Raw genomic sequence first — 24,532 nt, 5'->3', positions numbered from 1 at the left:
AGTTCTCATGCAGGAGGAAAGACTTATTGCCTTCTTCACCAAAGCTCTAGGTACAAAATCCATTGGGCTCTCAACTTATGAAAAGGAGATATTGGAAATTGTCTCAGCTATTACTAGGTGGAGAGGCTACTTGCTGGGGAATAAATTCACTATCCACTCTGACCAAAAAAGTATCAAATACTTTACGGAGTAAAGAATCACAACAGTCTTGCAACAGAAATGGCTGATGAAGTTGTTTGGGTATGACTACAACATCAAATATAAGAAGGGGCTAGAGAACAAGACAGTTGATGCACTTTGTAGATTTCCTACTTGTGAAGCTATCACTATCTCTCAACCAGCTTGGAGTCAAGACTTGATATCTAGCTACAAGGAAGACACAATGGATGAGTCACTCATTCCAAAGTTGATCTTGTCTAAAGAAGTTAGTGAGGTGTATTCATTCAAGGAGGGAGTGTTGAGGTACAAAGATAGATTGTATGTGGGATCTGGAGTTGGTATGAGGAACAAAATTATGGACTCCATTCACTCCTCATCCATTGAGGGACATTCTGGTATACAAGGCAGCTACTCTAGAGCAAAAGCTTATTTTTATTGTCCAGGTATGAAGAAAGACTTGATGTTGTTTGTGGTATCCTGTAGTGTGCCAAAAGAAACAAGGAGGGGAACACCTATCTAGCTGGGTTACTCGAACCTCTTCCCATACCGGAGCATGCTTGGCAGCATGTTATCATGGACTTCATAGAGGGACTGCCAAAGTCAAACATGAAGGAGGTGATCTTTGTTGTGATGGACTGACTAAGTATAGCCATTTTATAGTCCTAAGCCGCCCTTATTCAGCATCCACCGTAGCTCAGGCTTTTCTTGATATTGTATTCAAGCTACATGGGTTGCCCTCTTCAATCACTTATGACAGAGATAGAGTTTTCACCAACAACTTTTGTCAAGCTCTTTTCAAGCATTTGGGAACTGCTTTTAACCTCAGTACTTCCTACCATCCACAAACAAATGGACAAACAAAAAGAGTAGATGGATGCTTGGAAAACTACCTAAGGTACATGACATGGAATAAGCCCAAGGAATAGCACAAATGGTTGGCTATAGATGAGTGGTGGTACAACACTAATCACCATACAAGCTTACAGATGACACCCTTCAAGGCTTTGTATGGTCATACTACCCCACACATGTCATCTCATGTGGAAGTTACTACCTCTGTTGCTAATGTAGATGAATATCTAGTTCAGAGGAATTACATGCAAGAGTTGTTGAAGGAGTCCTTACTCAACGCCCAAGAGAGAATGAAGTTATATGCCGACAAAAAGAGAACAGATCGAAGTTTTGTTGTAGGAGATTGGGTCTATCTGATGTTGCAGCCATATAGGCAGTCCTCTGTCGTACTGAGGAAGAACTTCAAGCTTTCATCCAAGTACTATGGACCATTTAAGGTGATTGAAAAGATTGGGGAAGTTACAAGCTTAGACTTCCTGAGGGTGCCAGAATCCACCCGGTGTTCCATGTCTCCCAGCTAAAGAAGAAGATTGGAGCCGCGGTTGCAACTATGCCTACCCTGCCTCTTATCGATCATCAAGGAAAAATTCAAGTCAAGCCACTAGCACTGTTGGATCAGAGAGTCATTATTAGACATGAAGTGCAGGTACAACAATTCTTAGTGCAATGGACCAACTCAGCCCCTACTGGCGCTACTTGGGAGGATACGAAGAATTTGGAGGCTCATTTTACAGATTTCATCCTTGAGGACAAGGATATTGTGAAGGAAAGGGTGATGTCACATACCAACTAAGGGCACCCAGGATTTAGGCACCTGAATCAATTAAGTGTCAGGTCTTTTATTGATTAATTAGTAATTAATATAATTAATAGTTAGTTAACGTTAATGATGCTTTGATGATCGTAATGATTAAGAGGTATCTGGACCGTTGGATCCTAGTCAGGATTAGGGTTGCGTCAGTATTTAAAGGAAAATGATGTAATCTGTTGGGCAATGAATGAGAAATCAAAACAGACTGTATTTTCAAAGTACAGGAGGGTTCTTGCATTCAACCTGTCCGGTCTTGGACAATGACCACCAAGCAATTGCAAGAAATACCAATTGGGTTGGACATGCAGACATACCCTAGGCGACGAAACTGAACTCAGGAATTTAATGATGAAGAGCTTATGCAATAAACTGGGCTTATGCAATAAGGGAAAGAAAACAGCAAAGGCTAGAAGCCTAGAACTGCCATAAATCGTGGTTCACATTAGACCTGCTCATAAATGAGGTTATTCATCGGGAAAGATACCATGATTCTAACAGACTTCTCCTACTAAAATAATCGGAGTACAATAAAATTTACTAATGCTCAAGAGATCCTAGACTCCTAGTAGTAATAATGAAAAGGAAGGTCCCGTTAGTATTAAACAGGTTTCGGCATAGAGTAGATGCAATGATATTCAGATTTCAGGGTGACTACCACTTTGTAAAGTAGCTCTGCTTACTGGTGGTTACAGCCTAATGCAAATTTCAATAAGAAAAAAATTCTTTCGTAATTGTGTCCTGTCCCTAGTCGGTTATGTGGAAGCCTAACAGATTTTGAATTTCCTGTTGCTACTCATCACAAATTTATCCTAGAAAGTATGGTATGATTTTTGAGTTATGACTGGTTACGAAGTCCAGAAAGAAAGTTACACAGCATGTGCGTCCACTCATACCAGGCAGGAATATATCATAGAAGCAGAGAGCAATACTGCTTCAATAGTTAAATACTTGAGAATAACCAGTATCAGTAATGTGTGAGGTAAGATAAGCTAATTTGAATAGATGCATAGTAGCTGTAAACATAATAAGGATACTTACAGAAAGAGACAAATGCGAGACGCAAATTCAGAAAATCAAATGCAGTAAGTTCCTCTCATTAAGCCAAGTTATCATCTACTGCATGAGACTACAATGCACTTAAAAACATTCATTCATTATGTTCCCCGCTAAGCTATTCTATAGATGGACAGACTTAGCTCTTCTCAGAGTTGCTCTCCAACTCTCTCTTTAGCTGCACAGAGAAATCATCATTCACATCATCATCATCCCAGTCGTCTTCCCACTGCTGGGCAACTTCATTTCCTTCCTCTTTGTCTTCCCACTCTGCCATTTATAATTATTAAAAGAAAATGCATAAGCAAACGATTTGTTGGTATTACTTCCATCCACTGCATCGTAAGAAACCAATAAAACAGAAAAGTTCACACATGTTTCCTCACTTGGCCTCAATTTATCGTCACTGGTCACTGAGCCTAGAATAAAATATTGCGGATTCGTGTTATAATCGATTTTACCACAAAGATGCATAACAAATGAACCCAACAAAATTATTTCGTTTACCATACATGAACCCATCTAACTAAGACTTTCACCATGTTTGTTTACTCCTGACTCATCTGAGTCGTCTGGATCTGAATCATCTGGATCTGAGTGAAATCACCTGACTCATCTGGATCTGAGTCGATATGTTTGTTTTGAGTCAGATCTGACTCATCTGACTCGGAAATAAGTGAGTCAGTGGTTTGGTCCCATGAGTCAGGGGTATTTTGTTACCTGACTCAAATGAGTCCGAGTCAGGGGTTATGTCTGAGTCAGAGGTCGAGTCAGATCTGACTCAAAATGGAAAACAAACGGTCTGACTGCTGACTCGGTCCGAGTCAGGGGTTAACTCAGATTCAGACGCCGAGTCAGCTGCAAACAAACAAGTTCTTTATGGAGAAAAAAACCAACATGATCCCTGAAAAACTAAAGGGTTCCGCACCAAACCTCTACATACAACAATGTACACGGGCTCATGAAAAATGGCGTACACTCTTCAAATTCAAATCCAACAGATATAATGTACAGCAAACAATACTGAATATAACTCATCAGTACATACCTCCAACAATATAAACAATCAATTCTTGTCTATATTTATGCTGTCTGTTAATCTATATATCATGATTTTTCATACTATAAAACACCTAACTTGACCAAAATTTTCTGATCCACACATTCAAGGTACAAAAACAAGTTGGAAATTCATTAATCTACTAAACATGTGCTCAACCTATGATGGCTTAAACCCTAGAAGTTCTATTGAAAACCCTAATTCAACCAATAATAGTAAAGAATCCCGAAAATCAAACCATGAAACGTTGTTTAAGATTGTTACCTTGATCGATTTCAAATTCCTCAAATTCATCATCATCTTCAAACAGATCAACTTTTACATCTTCAGAAACTACTTTAGGTTCAGTCGCCATTATCTCAAAAGTAGTATTAACCTAAAATCAAGATTCACAGAAATCTTTTAAACATACACAGATCTCTACAGAAGAGAAATAATCAGCAGTGTTTATAAACCCTACATCGAAAACTAATACGAAACCCTAAGAAAAAAAACACTTACCTCGCTGTTATTGAGAGCGGAAATCTGAACAAAGCTTCAACCTAGAGAATACAGAGTCGGAGAGGAAGGCGTGAAGAAAAATCAAGTGATTCTTTTTCTCACTCTTTCCCAATGCTTTATATTGGGAAGAGTAATAGTACGTCCAGGATCAACGAATAATCTTACTCACGGGTTTTCTAAATCTGGACCGTCGAATTAATTGGATCTTTTTATGCCCCTAGCGGCCTAGAGTTAGCCACATTTGGGAGATCCTCACCAATTCGGGAACACTCATGGTCAAGTGAAGCTGGATTTTTGTCATGAGGGAAGTTTTAGTGTGAAAATACTAGGCAGGGACTAAATGCAACGCTCTCCTTATGTTAAATACAACCTTTAACTAAAAGCAAAAATTTTACTAACGAAATTTAATGTAAGTAAACCGCACCCATCTTCATCGTCCCACACTTCATTTCACACAGAATTGGGATTCTCTTTTAAGATTTGTTAATTCTCTTTTGTCCTCTTTCTTGTAACATCCTTGGCTGTGGCCATCATTCTTTGTTTTGGAATTTAATTAGCATGGATGGATGGATGATGTTGTTTGAGTCTCACTAGATTTTTCGTGACGGTAGTTTGTAAATGTTAACTACACTAACGTCATTACTGACAAAACCATATGTAATCTTCATAAATGATTTTTTTATACCGCGACTAATATTATTATGAAGTGTTCTTCACAATCTACATAAACACCGAGTTTTCATTAAAACCTAGGGTTTGATAGATTTTATTTTTTTATTCTTAAGCGTTTAGTTAATTATCTAGTTTAGATTTGGAATAATAAGTTAAGAAATCGTTGTAAATTCATGCAATCCAATCGCATCTAGTTCTAAAAAAACATTAAGGAAAGAGTAAGAAGAAAATGATCATATTCATGTCTGATAATAATGAATCAGATCCCTAACTTATTTTCAGCATAAGAAAAGAAAAACATTAGCTTGGTTAATCCCGTAGCAAATCCTGCAGTAGGTTTTTGTTACCCACTTAAAGTTGGTTATAAATATTTATTATCTTTTTAGGGAGGTTGTATTTAATCAAATTAAGGATTGTATTTAGTGACTGCCAAATACTATACTACTCTTTATCTTAATAAATTTTAGAAGAAACTTCAAATCTAAAGAATCCAAAAGCTTAAATGAAAATTAGGGGGTTACTCATGGTTAAGTGGATATGGATCTTCTTCTTCCTCAAAAATCAAACAAAAATCTAAACAACAAGCTAAGTTCAGTGAAATGTAACAATTAAACAACAAACTAAGTTCGGTGAAATGTAACAATTGACAATGTATGCATGATGAATCCAACGCCGACACAGTCGGTATTGTGTGCATTATGAATGTAATGTCGACAATGGTATCAATTCTCAAATATAAAAATGCACCTTGTCGACTATCTGTTGGTTATGGTCAGCATGCTCGAACAAATGGCTAATGCGCCTTTATGCCGACACACACCCAAAATTTCTGCTTAATATCAAGAGACAGTTGGCATAGTTGGTGAATATTTATATGCCGACTGCACAACCAACACTCGACGTTGCCTTCATCATATTGTTCATGCCGACTGTATCCCGGTAAACTAGGGATATCGGTGTCGGCATTGATAAATTATCAATACGATGACGACTCTCTAGAGTCAGCATTGTCATCATCATTTATCTATGCCGAGTCCAAGTTTTTTTTTTCATTTTCCTTGCGGATCAAATCTTAAAAGTGACATTTAACCTGATTCAGAATACTTGTGTCGTTCTTCACTTGATCGTCACTAAAATCTATAATTTTTCATAAATCTTTCAAAAATCTTTTTTTACTTTTTTCATTTTCAATTTTATTTATTAATCAGAAAGAATTGGGTTTACATAAAAGATGTCGGGAAGCCTAGCAACAAAATGGGCTCTGGCGCCTTTCTGTATAACGATCCATAATTTACGAAAGGAAAAACTATTTTTGTTAGCATTAACATCGTATCTGGATAAATAGTTTTCCATCCTATTCACAAAGTCAACGATGTCTTCCCCAAGATCGCCTAATGTCGAAAAGGCAAGGGTATCACAACAGTACTCGTGAGTTCGGAATTTATCAAGATATCTGGTGGGCTTACGAGAGATTACATTAGTAATAGCAAGACTAGGACGGAAAGCACAAACACCCCACCAGTAAAAGGATAAACCCATGTAACATCAAGGAACATATCACGACCATTGTCCCAATCATATACGAGAATGTCCGCTGGACGCAATGCTCCTCCACTACTAGAGAGAAAACCAAGACCAACCTATTTTCTCACAGTAATCCCTGAACGGAAGCATGTGTCGGCAAAGGTATCATGAACCAGGTCATAACGAAATTTGAGGCATGCCTCATGTGCGTAATTAGGGGTGCACATATCCTACCCTTACCCGCCAACGTAGAGATTTAGATGTTGTTCCTAACGTAGTTGTTTACATTTCTTTGATCAATGGGCTTTCTAGTTCAGGTCGCTTGAATGAGGCCAAGAGATTCCTTGAAGAGATGGGCAATAGAGTAATCTCTGCAGATGCAAAGACTTATAATTCTATCATTCATGGTTACTGCTTACATGGTCAATGGAAAGAAGCGAGAAGATATTTTGATCAAATGATGGATCGAGGGATTATATGGCTAAGGGTTTGAACAATATCCATATAATCTGAAGAATAAAGATAGATGAACATGTCTTGGCCATGGGTTGCAGCGTTAAGTAGTTAATCATTTTAAAAAATGACAGCGGAAGATAAACGACTTGATTCAATGGCAGACTGCAAATTTCAGGGTATTACTGTGTTCATTTTAAAATTTCAAAATTTATTGCAATACTACAACTTCGGCCCTCTTGGCAGTTAATCTTGGATATTAAGGATGATGTTCTTTCGTTTTTGATCGCACATGCACTGAAATCAACTTAAAAATGGGGTACAACGAAGAGGGCGGAGAGGGAGCTTTATCTGGTAGAAATGATTAGGAAATTGTCACATGCTGTTTCTCCTGGTCGAACAAGGTTGGATGTCAACTATGGTGTACGAGCAATGATGTTGGTGGTGATGAAAGTGAAATCTCTACTACAATGTTCATGTCTAGACACACTTCATTTTCCAACCCAGCTATGCCAGTAAAGCCTGATCGCAGTACAATGACATTCAGGATTGTTTGAATCACAATAAAGTGTCTCTACTGGGTGTGGAGGAAGGTGAGAATCTGACAAGTTTGATTGAAGTAGCTGGAATCTCAAATGATAATTGGAAGTACCAGATCCAGAAGAGTTGCACTACACTCAGAGATTAAAAAAAAAACGGTTATATCCGCCACCCTACCCTACCCGACCTGCCAGAGAATAGGTTGGGTAGGATCTTACCCGTTTAATGGCGGGTAGGATGGCGGGTAAATTTTTTCTTAACCGCCAGTAAACGGGTAGGGTGCGGGTATAGGTCATATCCTACCCACACTACCCGTTGTGCAGCCCTATGCGTAATGTAGAAAATAGTCTCCATAAATGTTCATATCCCTGTCACAAAAGGGACAGATACTGCCTTCGACAAATAAAGGCCCAAACGATAACATAAAACAACGTTGAATTTTTTAGGACCAATTTTCTGGTTAAGTCCGCCGATAGGGACTGCCAAACATAATCCTGAGCTTGGAGGATTTTATTGCACTTCCATAAATCCTTGTCCATGTATGACATAGAAAAGTCATTGTGTATTTTCTTCATAATTACATCGAAGTACTTCACTGGCAGGGAAGACATAGTGTTGGGGGCAGTTTCTTCCATATTGGTAGATGAATCATCCACACCGCAAACAGAAGCGGATTCAATAGCTTATTGCATATCAGGCCCAATAGAAGAGAGGTGTGTTTTATGCAAAATCACATCTTTCAAATCCTTGGTCTGTAAACAATAAGCGAGGAAAAAATATGACATAGTGTCAGTCATGCTATATATGTGAAGACCACCAATTCTGATGGGAAGAGTAACTAGTCGTTGATGTAGTGCACCAAAACCAGGGACATCCCTGGTCACGAGTAGCCTCAAATATCGTAGAAGATGTGAATCGAAAACTAATTGAGCCTCTTTAACTGCCGAAGGTCTGGTAGTTCTTACGGTGAAGTATAAGCGTGACACACCGGCGCAATTACACAACAAGGTAAATCGCTTTGGGTATTTTTCAATTTACGAACATCATCCATAAGCTTAATGGTTTTGTGCACTCTGCTCAAAACCATGTTGTTATAAAATGTATGATCCAGAATAACCGAACCCCTTAATAACTTAACCCATGCAACTGGACTGCATATTTGATTTGGGAAAACCTCATCCTCAAATATATTAGAATCAACTGATGGCCAAAAGAATTCATTCTTATAGATGTTTAAATGGAGACCAATAGTCGAACCTTTTGCCTGAATGATTTGTAAAGCCTTAGAGACAACCTAAGACTTAGTGCACTACAATATTTTTCACTAAGGGGTGTAGAGAAAGGGAAAACAAGAGAGGACCCAGGGGTTTCCTTGTTGGACCTCTTGTGCAGACGAGAGTGTAATGTATCTGTAGTATAGTTTAGGTGGAGTCGAATAACAAAACTCCACCCATTTTGAGATAGATGAACATGTTAACCTTACCCGTTGTAGCATGGAGGACCTATCGACCATGTTGAATGTATTATGAAAGTCCACAAGTAGCATGGATTTTGAGTCTACGTGTCCCTTCTCTAATAGCATTCGATTAACTGAATGTAGGATTGATTCTCCACCACAAGGTATACCTACACCGAACTGAAATTCCCTAAATTAAGACCCATTTCCCTGCCAACAGTGTGTGCTACCACTTTGGAGACTAACCTTCTCCAAACAGTACCAACAACAATCAGCCTTATGCTCCCATCAGGTTCGAATAGGGGATGAGCGGTGCACTGGCCACAAAACTAACCCAATTGAGGAGGGCATTTACCAGGTAGCTGTAATCTAATGACTCATGTGATTGAAGATAGAAGATCATCAGCTAGAGCAGACGCAAGTATGTTAAGAGAATCCAAAAGGTATTGCACCATCACGACCGCAAGCAGTCCTGCTTAGAATAGTCTCACTGCTGGTGGTGATAAAATCAACTTTTATTGGTTGAAGTAGTATACATGGTGGAGAGGCATATGGATATTTGGCTATCTGTTCATTCAAGGTAGCTTCGTCATTAGGGACGATATCATTCGAGGATAACACCTTGATGACTGCTGTAAAAAAGTCCATTTCTGATCTTATTCCTGCATATGCCTAGATCAATAGAGTCTTGACTAATGTTCTTGTTGTTTTTCTTATTACTGCGTGGTGGTTGTTGTTCCTCTAAAATTTTGCGCACTAGGGTGTTGCAACCATCCGGTTCACTCCATTACGTTATTGTATTGTTGATAAAAGCGAACTTCTAACTTCTTCCTGACTCCAGACTTCTCCTCAAAGCTACTTTTGGGAGAATAGATAAAAAAAATTCAATTGGGCAGTAGGAGTTGTATCCAAACAGAGATATCATTGGGCCTTGATAATACCTTGTTGATTAATATTTAATTCTTACATATTTATTACTCGACCTATATTTATTAGTTCTCCATTATATATATATTTGATAAGTTGGGTTATTTTTGCAGTTATTAGAAAATAAAGCTCGATGGGCTAAAATGCGAAATTTTGCTAGAGGAAATGAATTTAGGCTAGGCCCAAAAGGAAACATGAAGAATTATCGGGCCAATTATTTGGATATGGGCATATGTAGAAATATGCCACGACGTGTGTAGATGTGTGCCACGACGTGTGGAGAAGTACGGAGACCATGTGCAAGATATTAATTATTTGAAGATATTGTTTAATGAATAAAATATTTCTTTATGAACGTGGAGTAATGGAATATATGGGGAATTGGGAAAGAATATTATTCTTTATGGTTAGAAATAATAATTAAGATATTGATTGCAGTCTTTGACACATGTCGTATTTTGATTGGAAGATTCTATTTTATTATCAACATGTGGCATATTTTCATTGGATGATGATGTGGTAGTAGGAATAAAAAAAAGGAAACTGGTTTCTTTGAAAGCTATATAAAATGGTGGAAGCATATGGAAAGGGAGTTCATTTTTAGGGCACAATAGCAGTTTTATTTTTATTCTTTTCTTCTTTTTCTTTTACGTTTTAATTGGGAAATTTCTCTGTTAGGGCGGAGGAGGAAACCAATTCTACTATGTAAGAAACTCAGGTATTATCTAATAAAATATTTTTTTGGATTAAATTTCCTTATTAATTTCTCTTCTAAAATACTTCACTCTTTAACCGTTTTGGATAGTCTTTGGCTATTAATATTTTATAAACGAAGGAAGTTATATCATTCTGGGTTCACAACAAAGGCAACATTTTCTGAGACATGAGATTGATTTCGATACTGTCTTGAGTGATAATGTGAATATTTTCTAGAGATGAAATTGGTAATTTACATGATTAATTTGGTGGATTCCAAAATCCTAACATTATAATTATTTTTATTTATTTATTTGTTTTCTTAGTTTTATTAATAATAGCGTAACAATATTTATTTCTTAATTTGATTAATAATTAGAACTTCACTCATGACGGCACGGCCTCTACAGTGAGTAAAAAAATTATATCAATTTTAATCTTTGTCATTTACTAGGTTACGGCACGGGCTTTTGTTTGTTCTCGATATTGGGGAGTGTGAGTTTATTAAATAATTGGACGTGTCAAGTCTGATACAAATTTTGAGAAAGTCATTACCCTGCATTGAGAAGGAATCCATGTCAGTTAAGTTGCCCAGTAGTGTTGTTATGTCTAGGAATTTTTGTGATCGGCTAGCTATATGCAGTGGATGTGGTGGGATTTGTCCAGAAAATTGATCTACTACTGTGCGTTATAGGATCAACTAAGCAGACATCTTACTTGTGCATCCTAGTTTCTGGGGTGCACAAATTTGACCCATGAGTGTATATTATTTGCTAGGTCACACTAAATAGATGATTTCATGCGCGCCTGCATTGTTACTGAATTATTTCACAAATTTAATCCATTGTTGTTCCAACTGTTGATAGCAAACCATGTCAGTTAAGTTGCCCAGTAGTGTTGTCCACATTTCGGCTGAGAAGTAGTTAATGATACCCCACCTATGATGCTATCGCGGTTAGGCCCAATTTTCTGCGGTTCCTCTTTCATAGAAGTGTGAATAGCTTACCTCAACAGAAGACAGAGAAGAAATTAGAATAAAAGTATACCATATTGGTTTACATGTTTCATTGCATGACCACAATTTTTTTCCGTGGTGAATTGCATGGCAGCAAATCTTTTCTCTCTAAATACCCCTTGAAAGGTAAAATGATTAAAACAACACTTTACGAAATAATAGTATCTTCACATATCGAGAGTCAGACTGGACATTCAAATCATTCAGATATCAGTTGACTGCTAAGCAATAGAGTAAGCTATATACTGTTCACAAATACTTGATATAGGGTACCCAACACACTAAAATTTCATGTTAAATACCGAAAAAATAAAATAGAGGACAACTCTCAAATGTAGTTATCTCATTACTAACAATTATGACGGTAATACCTCTTTCTAAATAGAGCAACAGCGGTGTGATGGAAGCCTAAAATTTTAAGAATTATGACACAGAACTAAGTAACTTTTCTAGTCATCAATCCGGAGTCGTGTTCCTTGTTTAATCATATTCCATAGGAAAATTTGTTTTGCAAGCAACAAAATATATAACATGAAGGTTTCAATGCACTACCAGTAAAGAACAATTAATAGAAGATAAAAACAAATAATACACGGTACTCTGGTTTGAATAACAACTCCTCGATAGCCATTTACAAATGCCATGAAAAAGAGTACTCATACTTTGCTATTCATTAGTGCATCGAATGTAAATTTAATGATGAACGTAGCATAAGATAGACTTGTTGTGTAAAGGAAACACATTGATGCTATATCTGAAATTTGGAAGATGATATGCTTCTTACATCTTGGAATATCTATGGATTAGATCCTGACAACTATGAATTGATGTCCTTGCTTACTCTTTTCATAAGAGAGTCGTATTTACCAAGATATTACAGCATGTTATCGGCGCCATAAAACGATATAAAACCTTTCTTTCCCTGATTGGCAACCTGGCCAAAGATAGAAGTATCTATTGGCTAATTATTCAAAAATGTTAAAATGTAAGATAGGAAATCCCAGTAAGATCAATCCTTCTTAATTCAAATTACTGGTAAAACTGTACGTTATAGCCTAACCACTGACAGCCTTCTTTGATACAACACTAACTCAATTTCAAAGTTTAATCGTCTTGAAGTATGTCGTTTATGATGTTTCACCTACAACAAAGAACAATATAAAATAATATTGCAAAAAGAAGGAAATGGTTCATTTATTTACCTCTTTTTGCAGATGTACGTCAACAGTCGAAAATCCAAGCATGTTTTGGACCTGAATGTCAGAGAAAAAAACGTAGCGGGTCAGGATGCATCTTGAACTACAACGTACCAATATTGAAAAGAGATATTATTTATCCAGGAAAGAATCCATGAATATGATTCACCAAATAGATGCCAATATTGGTAAACTGTGGTAAGGACCGTTTGGATTACCTTGGTACAGGAGATTGAACTTTTTTCTTAGTGTTAGAAAAAACGCTTTAAAATTACCGATTTTTCCATGGACTATGTTTTGATCCCTAGACCTATTGCCCATTAATTGTTTTTTTTTTTGAATAGATAAAACAATAGTCCCACATTGACTAAAATCTAAAGAGTTTTAGACATAAATACCATAGAATTGGCTATAAGGGCATGGCCCTTGGGTCATTAGACTTTTGTGCTTGGAGGGAAGGCTTAGATTAGGGCAAGGTTGCCTTTCCCGTACGCGCGTTGCTGCGCACAGAAGCACGCACGCCGCAACCGTCCATCGGGTCGGGCTCGGGTTTGGGTTTACTAGATCCTATCTTTTTGCTGAAACTTTTGGTACGTGTTTTACACACATGTAGAAGAATCTTCTTCTTTGTCTGCACATGTTTGTCCTGGCTTTCTTGTCTGTACGTACTTGTTTTGGGTTGGCTTCTTGACAACACACTGCTCTAAGCCTGACAAAAGCAACACTGTTTTTAACCCAACATTACCAGTATTTCTGTCATACGCATGGTTTGGTTGCATGCTTTTTTCCTCTCGTTTGTAACGTCTTAAACACTATATAAGGGAGGAGTCTTGAGCTCATTTGACACACCACAGAGAAACATCTCTTCTACTCTCCCTCAGTTTTTCTGTAAACATCTCTTCTACTGTTTTAAGTTCTGCCAAGCTCTAAGGGTACCCTCATTGTATGCTACATTGAGGGGTACTAACTGTAGTTGTATCCTGGAGGTGACTCGCCAACTGCTGTAGCATCTCAGAGGAGTGGCAGGCGATATTGCCTTTAGGACAGCGTAGTTTACGTGCCTCTATATTTTCTGTGCAGCAACATCAGCAACATTATTTTGAGCTAAGTATCTTATTCTCAGTTACATTATTAGTACTTTCTCCAACAATTAGTTGGTTGAACAATAGTCATGAAGCCAACTAATGTCTTACTGCAGTCTCTGCTGGATAAATAATGTCATCCCTTGTCAGAGAAATTCTGTAAGGCTTGCCTTGCACCTGATGATATTTAGAGGCTGTTTACAAAAGGGAAACCACTTAATAGTTATATCACCATTTCTATGATGATTAAATTATAGTCATTGTGGCTACCAATGGTGATATAGAAATGTTCATCAGAAAACATATAAGCCACCACAAATATACTGTCTATCCAATAAGCAACAAAATGAAAAGACTCTCGTACAAAAAAAAAAGTATCTCATATATGACTGAATGATTAACGTATATTGAAATAGTTTTAACCATTGTAAAAGCGTTGCAAAGTCTTCCGACATCAAAGTTTCAAACATCATCATAAACTTAATCCCATAAAGAATCAGCTACTCATTCAAAAACCTTTTAGGAAGAATCAAGATTTCTGGTATTATTTATCAAAATTTGAAAAAAAAAAAGCCAAAAAAGAATAAAAAGTTGAAGGAAATAAAAAAAAAAACAAAAAAACGTTTTACCCATTTGATTTGCACCACTGTGTTTTTCCGGTTTTCCACTTCTCTCTATCGCATTTAATCGAATAGTATATATACATGGAATATCTAATTTGACAATCGAATCAAGTTACATTGTGAGAGGAAGAATCAAATTAGAAGCATTGCGCAAGTAAATCAAATACAAAAAGCTGTCGAAAAGGTTAGAGATGAACTTAGGGATTTTGATTCATTGTTGTCGTTCACATCCCCTCGAAAATCTCTGGAAACAATTTTTGGAAAATGACTCCAGAGTAACTTGAGGTTTAATGGAAAGAGACAAAAGAGTAAATTTGGAATGCTACAGAGAAGAACTCTAAGAGTAACCGCTGGAGATTTATGTTGACACTGATTCTGACTTTCTTTCTGAGTTTATTGGGAGTAACGGTTTTGAGATAACGGATGCACAAATACATGGAAATGTGTTAGAGAAAATATATTCTTGTTACTCATGTTTCCTTAGTCTATTAGGTTTCCCAGTTTACTAGGTCTTTCCTAAACTTAGTCTTACGTAAATATAGTTCTTTCCTAGAATATCTCTATTTTGTTGTAACTTATTTTGTTGTAACTTCACTATATATATCAATAAGAATAAACAAGATATTCACAGTTGTGAAAACTATAAACACTGTCTTCTGGATATAAATCCAATATGGTATCTTCGTGCTAGGTTTTATCAAATCAAAAAAAAAAAAAAAAATCTTCCTAGACGTTATTTTTTTTTTCTTCTTTACCGAGCACTTTCGTTCTTCTTCCAACAGCATCAATGGGAGACAACAATGATTCATCGACAGGCAACAACAACACTGGTATTGATTCTAATCCTCACCTTCATCCTTCTAGTCTTTATTATGTTCATCCAGCAGACAATCCTACAACTATTCTTTATCAACCCGTTCTCACAAGTGAAAACTATGCCACTTGGGTTCGTGGTTTTCGTAAGGCCTTAAGTGCCAAGGCCAAGCTTGGCTACATCGATGGCACAATTGTTAAGCCAGAAATTTCAGCCGATATACCGTACTGGCAACGCTGCGATGATCTTGTTGGCAGTTGGGTTTGCAATTCTTGTGAACCAGCAATTGGTCGTAGTGTGATGTCTTTCGAAACTGCTCATGAGATGTGGATGGATTTACAGAGCCGTTTTGCTCAGTCCAATGCAACAAAGTTATATGCCATCAAACAGTCCATTTCAACCTTGAAACAAGAACACCAAACTGTTGCTCAATATTACACACAACTCAAAACTCTTTGGGATCAATTGGATTCCTTTCGGCCTCCCACTGCTTGCATCTGTAATGCTGGTAAGTCCATCCTTGAACACCATAACCAAGATCGTGCTATGGAGTTTTTACAGGGTCTTCAGGAGCGCTTCTCTGCCTTGCGCAGTCAACTTATGGTCATCGAGCCATTGCCGTCAGCAGCGAAACTTTACAATCTCGTCAGGCAAGAGGAAGAGCAACAAGGCCTCAACTCTGCTGCTGTTCCTCTTCTTGACTCTGCGGCCTTGTCTGCTGCTCGCACAGACAATAGGAGCTATCGCACTTCATCCCAGTTTCGCTAGGTCAACAGCCACTCCAACAGCAACAAACGTCCACGACCCTTTTGCGATCATTATAATCGGCATGGCCATACACGTCCGGTGTGCTGGAAGCTTCATGGTTACCCTAACAGCAGCGGTAACGAACCCTCCAAAGCTGCTGCTGTTGCTGCCAGTCATGCCCTGGCTGCTGTCGCTCCTCCTGGACAGCACTGCAACGTCTCTGACACGCTCCCAACTGCACCCACCATCACTGCCGAACAGTACCAGCAACTTATCAACCTGCTAGCCCCTCCACACAGCAGCGATATTTCCTCTCCAGCAGCCAATTTCGTGGGTGAGTTCTCTGCCAAAATTCCTTCTTTGTTCTCTGCCAATTTCGCTGGTGACCGTGCTTCATTATTTCCACATATTGCTACAATTTGCAGTTGTGCCTCCACTTTACCGTCTATTTCTTCTTTGCCAAGACTATTTGCTTGTTCTTTATCTACTTGGATTGTCGACAGTGGTGCTACGCACCATATATGCTCTTCTTTATCGTATTTCACTACTTATGCGTTGGTTGATAAACCAATTGAAGTTCAATTGCCAGATGGATCGTTTACCTCTGTGAGTCATGTTGGTAATATTGATTTATCACCTCAAATCAAATTACTAAAAGTTCTTCATGTTCCCAGTTTTAAGTTCAATCTCATATCGGTCAGTCAATTAACAAAAACAACCAATTGTTGTATTAAATTCTCTCATGATTCGTGTGTCTTCCAGGACCTTCAAACGAACAAGGAGATTGGATGGAGTAGGCGCATTGCAGGCCTATATCATTTTAGCTTCCGTCCTTCTGTTTTTTCTTTTATTGCAAATAAGAGGCCAATGGATATGTGGCATTGCCGTTTAGGCCATCCCAGTGAGGATTGTTTTCGTTTCTTATCTCGCACTTTTAATTGCATTGACTCCAAGAATATTCACTCTTGTATTGTGTGTCCCTTGGCTAAACAAACAAGGTTACCATTTAATAAAAGTACTTCTTCTTCTTATGCTTTCCAGCTAATTCATGCTGATCTTTGGGGACCATTTTCCGTGGCATCCTCTACGGGTGCCAGATATTTTCTCACTTTAGTTGATGATTATACTAGATGCACTTGGGTTTATCTCATGGTTGCCAAATCAGAAACTCTAATATGTTTACAAAAATTTTTCCAATTTGGGATTCGACAATATGGTCACAAAATTGCTACCATAACTTCTGGTACTCATACTACATTCATTCCTCAACTTCAAACTTTTCGTTCTGATAATGGTTCTGAATTTAAATCTAAAGAACTCCAGTCTTGGTTTCATCAGAATGGTATTTTACATCAAACAAGTTGTGTATACACACCTCAACAAAATGGAATTGTCGAACGTAAACATAGACATCTCCTTAATGTAGCTCGTGCTTTACGTTTTCAGTCTAATGTTCCTTTACAATTTTGGGGTGAATGCATATTGACTGCGGCATATTTAATCAACAAAATGCCAACCCCAGTCTTATCCCACAAATCCCTTCACGAAATGCTATTGTCCACATTACCGTCTTATTCTCATTTACGGGTTTTTGGTTGCCTTTGTTTTGGCCGCAATCCACGTCCGTCTCACAAATTCGATGCTCGTGCTAGACCGGGCATTTTTGTTGGCTATCCTTACAACCAGAAAGGCTACAAAATATATGACCTTGATTCCAAGACAATTTACATATCCAGAGATGTTGTGTTTCATGAAACAATTTTTCCCTTTCATGATATTGGCTCTCTTCCGCATTCAACTATCGCCAATCATGCACGCGACTCTGATCTTGCGTTCTATGACTCCATTCTACTTCCACATGGAGATAACTCTACGCAACACTCTACTATTTCACAAACATCCCCGGCCCCAGTGGCACAGGACCCCCTTATAAATTCTCAACATCACTTCTCTTCCGCCGAAATGCCATCGCAAGATAATTCTGTGATGCAAACCAATTCCTCTCATTCGCACACTGCCCATCATTCTTCTACTACATCCTCATCACCAGCTTCTCCTGTGCCGGATATATCATCCTCACGGCCAATTCGTACAAAGTCCGCACCTTCGTACTTGAAGGATTATCACTGCAATCTTCCGAAATGCAATTCCACTTCAGTTTATCCAATGACTCAATATTTATCGTTTGATAAATTTTCTCCAGCTCATAAAGCTTTCCTAGCTCAGGTGCTTCTTACGGAGGAACCCAAAACATACTCCCAGGCCAAACTATGCCCTAAATGGAGAGCAGCTATGGCCAAAGAAATTCTCGCTCTGCAAGCCAACGACACTTGGATTCAGGTTGATCTTCCACCGGGTTTTAAGTAAAGTGGAATAGGCTGTAAATGGGTGTTTAAAATTAAATTTCATGCCGATGGTACAGTGGAACGATATAAGGCTCGCCTAGTGGCAAAAGGATATACTCAACAAGAAGGAATTGATTTTTATGATACTTTTGCTCCGGTTGCTAAACTCGTCACTATGCGTGTGCTATTATCCATTGCCGCCATTCGAGGATGGTCCCTTCATCAACTTGATGTCAATAATGCATTCCTTCAAGGCGATCTTGATGAAGAAATATACATGAAATTACCCCCTGGTTTAGGTTCTGAGGGTCCCTCCAAAGTTCTAAGATTAAAAAAATCTTTATATGGGCTGAAACAAGCTTCAAGGCAATGGTTTGCCAAATTTTCTTCGGTATTACTTGCTGAAGGTTTCCAAAAATCATTATGTGATAATTCTCTCTTCACATATCATAAAGGAAATAAATCCATTTTTGTCCTCATTTATGTTGATGATATCATTATCACCGGTACTGATAATATTTTCATCAACTCTCTCAAATCCAGACTTGCGTCCTATTTCTCAATCAAAGATTTGGGAAAATTACAATACTTCTTGGGCATCGAAGTTTCTCGTTCTTCCAAAGGAATTTTTCTTTGTCAAAGGAAGTACATTCTGGATATCCTAAAGGATTCTGGACTCACTGGAACGCGCACCTCTTCTTTTCCTATGGATGCACATCTAAAACTGACATCCGAGGCTGGTACACCTTTGCCAGATCCTAGTATTTATCGGCGCTTAATTGGTCGTCTTTTATACCTTACAGTCACACGACCAGATATCACTTATGCAGTGAATTATTTAAGCCAATTTATGCAACGTCCTCATTCTTCACATCTGGATGCTGCTAATCATGTTTTACGATACCTTAAAGGTACTATTGGTCATGGAATTTTTCTGGCCTCTTCCACTCCTTTGATACTCAAAGGATATACCGACTCTGATTGGGCAGGCTGCCCAATGACCCGCCGATCCACTACTGGATACCTTGTTACTATAGGTAACAGCCCAGTTTCCTGGAAATCTAAAAAGCAACCCACGGTTGCTCGTTCTTCGCGCGGAGCTGAATATCGTGCTCTTGCACATTTAACTGCAGAACTACAATGGCTTCGTTATTTGTTTCAGGATTTAAGAATTCCTTGTATTCTTCCAATAGTTGTTTCCTGTGACAGTCAGGCAGCTATTCACATTGCTCAAAATCCAGTATTTCACGAGAGGACGAAGCACATCGAAATTGATTGTTATTTCGTACGGGAGAAACTGCTCAACGGCTTAATTAAACCACAACATCTACCGTCTTCTGAACAGCTTGCAGATTTATTCACAAAACCTTTAGGTGTCAAGCAATTTCAACATTTGGTTAGCAAGTTGGGTATTCGATCTGACTCGAATCCTCCAACTTGAGGGGGGGTGTTAGAGAAAATATATTCTTGTTACTCATGTTTCCTTAGTCTATTAGGTTTCCCAGTTTACTAGGTCTTTCCTAAACTTAGTCTTACGTAAATATAGTTCTTTCCTAGAATATCTCTATTTTGTTGTAACTTATTTTGTTGTAACTTCACTATATATATCAATAAGAATAAACAAGATATTCACAGTTGTGAAAACTATAAACACTGTCTTCTGGATATAAATCCAATAAAATGAATTTAGCCGGGTATCGGTATCGGTAAAGTCTAAGAAAATTTGGTGCGATCTGCCGATCTTTATGATCCCAAATACAGGCCACCGTCCAGCAGAAAAACACATATTAGTAGCTTTATATGGACCGTCGTTTATGTCTCGGTCCGACGTGAAAAACCCAAGAGAAAGTGAAAACACATATTAACTCAATCCGGACCGTTCTTTATATCCCAAACTACAAATATCCGTCCAAATAGGAAAATACCATTGTCCCTTATAATATAGACTAGGGTGTGACTCGTGCCGTAACGTCACAGGCTCTGGGTTGGTGATGTTGTTGTCGTTTCCGAATGTTAACTTCTAACATTTGACGTATATATATGTTCTTGATTATATTCGGGTCGTGTTGTTGCTCTTAATAACGGAACTTAGCTGGTTTAAATACATAGGACACTAATTATGGAACCAAATTTTAGGGAGCGTGCCACTTAGTAAGTGCAATGCCATGCATCGTGAAAAGAACTCTATGGTTTAGGTTTTGATTTTCAACTGATAAAGACTACAAATAGTTGAAGTGAGATAAATACCACACGGAGAAGAATTACCAAACTCATTCGAATAACATCACAATAGCTTCATTACCTCTCTGTCACCTGACTCACATCTATGGCAAAGATAGCTTACAAATCTAGAGCTGGGTTGGAAAATGGTAAGGTAAACAAAGCATAATCCTGGCCACTTCCTAAAATTTCATCACCGTTGTGGTACCGATCAACTAATGTTGTTGCTTCGTTACTGTATAAACTTATCAACAGATGTTGGTGCTAATTCGTTAGCTTCATTGAAATATTGTGTTCCGGCTAAACAACGGAGCTTGAACTTGAGAGACCTTTTCATTCCCCAAGATTTTGACTTCACCAACCATCAAACTTATATAAAAAGAAAGCAATTATGACTTGTTGAGCTGGACAAAATCTAAAGGAAACAAATATGGAGATATTGCAAATTACAGCAATTAACAAACCTCTAAAACAAAAATCCAAGATATCATGATGTCCAAATGAAATTGATAATTAAACAACCTCAAAAGAAACAGACAATAATCTACTATATTAGTTGAGTCTCTAATGTAAATGTTGGTTGTACACCCTGAATGACAGGAAAACTCTTGATCCCGGAATTAACTGGTGTTCGATGAATACTAAGTTTCGCTACTTCTTTAATGTAAAATACTGCAGTTACACAGAGCCTCATGATAGAGCTTACTGTAGAAGAAAAATAGGCATCCAAGGGAGCAACAGTTGCAAGGGAGGCTCAAAGGATTCAGCTACCTTCTCCAAGGCCAAACACCTGATATCTTCAAGTACCATCAGGTCATCATAACTCTCCTCCTTCATATCATTATAAGCATCCCTGTGGCAAAAGAAGAAAATTAAACTAACATATGAGAATTAGGCAAAGGTGAAATGAAGGCATAGGAAAGTGAGGTAGTCGATAAACACCATTTGAAGCGCTTAATGAATAATATCGACACCTCAAGTACCATACAGTAAGATTAATGCCACCCATCTTAAGTGCTTCACTCTCAGATCTAAGTTAATACTACCAATAAAAAGAAAGACCAAGTATAACAGAGGGGAACAATGTAGATAGTACTCACCGTTTACCCCTCAAACAAAATATGAAATTGTATGTTGCTTAATTTAATAGATCTTCTTCAAGTAACACCGTAACATTATATACTACTTATTTTAACAACTATAAGTGACCCAGTGCCATTTTCGTATATAAAATGGAAATCGATAAACTATGTACCCTTTTGGGAATAAATTATTTGCTCACATACCTCTTGCTCGGCATCTCGTTATCTGATTTGGACTGGTCCAAGATGAATGCTTGAACGACATTTGAAAGTTGTTTTTCTGTTTGGTCCACTAATGTTCCTGTAATAGTAGAAGCATTTACTACGATTTTTCTATGAATTGGACCCCTCACGGAGATTGTAATCACCCAAGTTCTCAAGTATCTCCATGTTAAATTATGAATTCAAGAAGATGTTTCCCAAGTAGCCAAATCAAAATTTAACCAACTAAGCCTTCCAAATGTCCACTTTTTTTTAACGTGAAATTGAAGTAGCCAATAAATGATTTCAACTTAAAGCTATGTAGGCTCATAGACTAAACCCTAATAATTAAAAAAACCTTTCTTCTTGAAATCAAATATAACTAAGTTGGGAAATACGGACCTACCGTTAAATTCAGCAGCGAACCTATAACCTTTATAAATGCTAACCTGAAACAGAGAGGATAGAAGAGACGGACATGAGTAGTTGAATGACAAACATGCCAGAGATTTTGGTGGGATGTTTTGCAATCTTACAGCAGTATTACTACACTCAGTTCATCTTTTACATAACTATGTCAAATTCATTCGATAAGCCCACTACTAACCTGCACAAAAAATACAAATTAGCATTGGGTGAAAAGGGGAGAAACATTACAAAATGGAAAAATAACCAATACATATTAATTTGCTTATCTTCAAAATCACACAACTTTTATATGTAGAATTACACCCAAAATGAAATTTCTTAACAGAATTGCTAACACACAGACTAAAGTTAAAGCCCATTGTGGTTCTTCAAAGATTGATGGAAGGATAGTCCAATGGAGCACGCATGAATCTGGCATATCCCTGTTGAAACTCTGATACAGAACTTTGGGATGAACCATATCCAGTCTTAGTTTTAATAACCCATGGCGATAAATTTTGCTATTAGGGAAGTTCATTAATCTTTTGTCCAAATGAAAGAAAATTGTCAAAAATGAATTTCTTATTAAACCCGTTAATTATAAAGTTTGCGTATGGCAACTATGTCTCCTGAAATATCTATTAATATACTGGTCATAGTACTGTTTCGAGTATCCTTTTTGATATCCGGTTTCACAACACTTAGCACAACAATGAACGTGTATTTACCTGGATCCAAGATATTTCGCCAATACTGCATAGGGGTAAGCAGATTTTTCTTATTTGCGGAAGAGTTGGCCAAGGAATTTCATTCTGCTAGAGAGGAGTCTTCTCGTAGCAGGTGTAGATTTCATTCCTCGTCCCATCCTAGTGTTGACTCACATGCAAAGTGATGTATCCCATTTCCACATATTCAATTTTGTAATTCCATCTGACATAAAACCCATAATCATAATGCGAATTTTAGAATGGGTGTAGGTAGTATCCATAAACAAATATATATATATGGATGTCTAAATTTTCACTTCTGCAATATTTTGCAATTGACCATAGATAAAAAATAAAGTATAAGAACCCATGCTCTCTCTAGTAAGTAACTTCTCTACTCATTGAAATAAAAATAAGCACAGAAAGTTTATTAATTACCTAAAAAACATATTACAGATACAACTTCTTCCTCAACAATTAGGAATAAGACGACCATGAAGAACAGGTCCTCTCTTTTCTTCGTCTAAAAAAGCAAATCGCTAATATACAAAATTAGGTCTCAGCTAATTACTTTAGACTGAAACAAAACAGTTTTCCACCTTTAATTCTACCTTTACAAATATTATGACATGAGCTTTATAACTTACTCAACTTGTAAAGAAAATAAAAAATTATTTTCAAAGCATTTTCACAAACAGGTGAAGGGAAATTAACTTTTTAGTTCACTAAAACTTAACATCCTAAAAATCAAGAATATGAATATAGTAATAGTGAACCCAATTACGAAAATATTATAAATTGATTACCCATTATGAGAGATCATTACGGGGCTGTTTGGTAACCATTATTTTAATGGATTATCATCCCATAATCCATTATGCAGATTATAATGGATTCTATATGCGTTTGGTAACCATTATAATAATTGCTTATTTTAATCATAATTGAAAAAATCCATTATTTCCATAAACAGAAAAAAGTTGTTTAAAAATTATTATAATCAATTATTTTTTCTTAATAAAATTGAGTTGTGTTTATTCCTCTTATTTTCTATAAACTATCAAGAGAGGGTTAAAAAAACACTAGGGAACTTAGAAAAAATTTCTAGATCATTATTTTTGCCACTACTTTTAGGGAGTATTTTTTAAATATAATCAATTATTTGATAAAGGTGTTTGTGAAAATTTATTATAAAAATGATTATACTAAAATTATTTATCTATTTTTGATTATCTATAATCATAAATAGATAATCATAAATTTTGCCAAACAAGGCCTACACATTACCCAATTACGACAATATTATAAAGAGATTTCATACTCAAAATGTAACCATTGATGGAGAAGTTACTACGGTAGCAAATTTGGGGACAGCAAAATTAAACAGC

The 24,532-nt window shown here is 37.2% G+C and overlaps 3 protein-coding genes across 3 annotated transcripts; 2 read left to right on the top strand and 1 right to left on the bottom strand.

Annotated features, from left to right (window-relative positions):
- The first annotated feature begins 1,145 nt into the window (after positions 1-1,145).
- LOC113273044 lies at positions 1,146-1,804 on the top strand. The gene is made up of 2 exons (XM_026522814.1): positions 1,146-1,448; positions 1,529-1,804. Exons 1-2 carry the CDS (start codon positions 1,146-1,148, stop codon positions 1,802-1,804), a joined length of 579 nt encoding a protein of 192 aa, XP_026378599.1.
- Positions 1,805-2,786: 982 nt separating this feature from the next.
- Positions 2,787-4,572, bottom strand: LOC113276423 (protein DSS1 HOMOLOG ON CHROMOSOME V-like). The gene is made up of 3 exons (XM_026526023.1): positions 4,437-4,572; positions 4,200-4,311; positions 2,787-3,145 (listed from the first exon to the last, which is right to left on the bottom strand). The coding sequence occupies exons 2-3, from the start codon at positions 4,288-4,290 to the stop codon at positions 3,015-3,017; spliced, it is 222 nt and encodes a 73-aa protein (XP_026381808.1). The 5' UTR covers positions 4,291-4,311; positions 4,437-4,572; the 3' UTR covers positions 2,787-3,014.
- A 14,129-nt stretch (positions 4,573-18,701) lies between these two features.
- On the top strand, positions 18,702-19,967 carry LOC113273043 (uncharacterized mitochondrial protein AtMg00810-like). Its single transcript, XM_026522813.1, has one exon. The coding sequence runs from the start codon at positions 18,702-18,704 to the stop codon at positions 19,965-19,967; it is 1,266 nt and encodes a 421-aa protein (XP_026378598.1).
- Positions 19,968-24,532: the final 4,565 nt, after the last annotated feature.

The sequence above is a fragment of the Papaver somniferum genome, chromosome 4 (assembly GCF_003573695.1).
Source record: "Papaver somniferum cultivar HN1 chromosome 4, ASM357369v1, whole genome shotgun sequence".
Taxonomy (NCBI): Eukaryota; Viridiplantae; Streptophyta; class Magnoliopsida; order Ranunculales; family Papaveraceae; genus Papaver; species Papaver somniferum.
The sequence above is the reverse complement of the archived record's forward strand: the minus strand, read 5'-3'. Positions and strand labels throughout refer to the sequence as shown.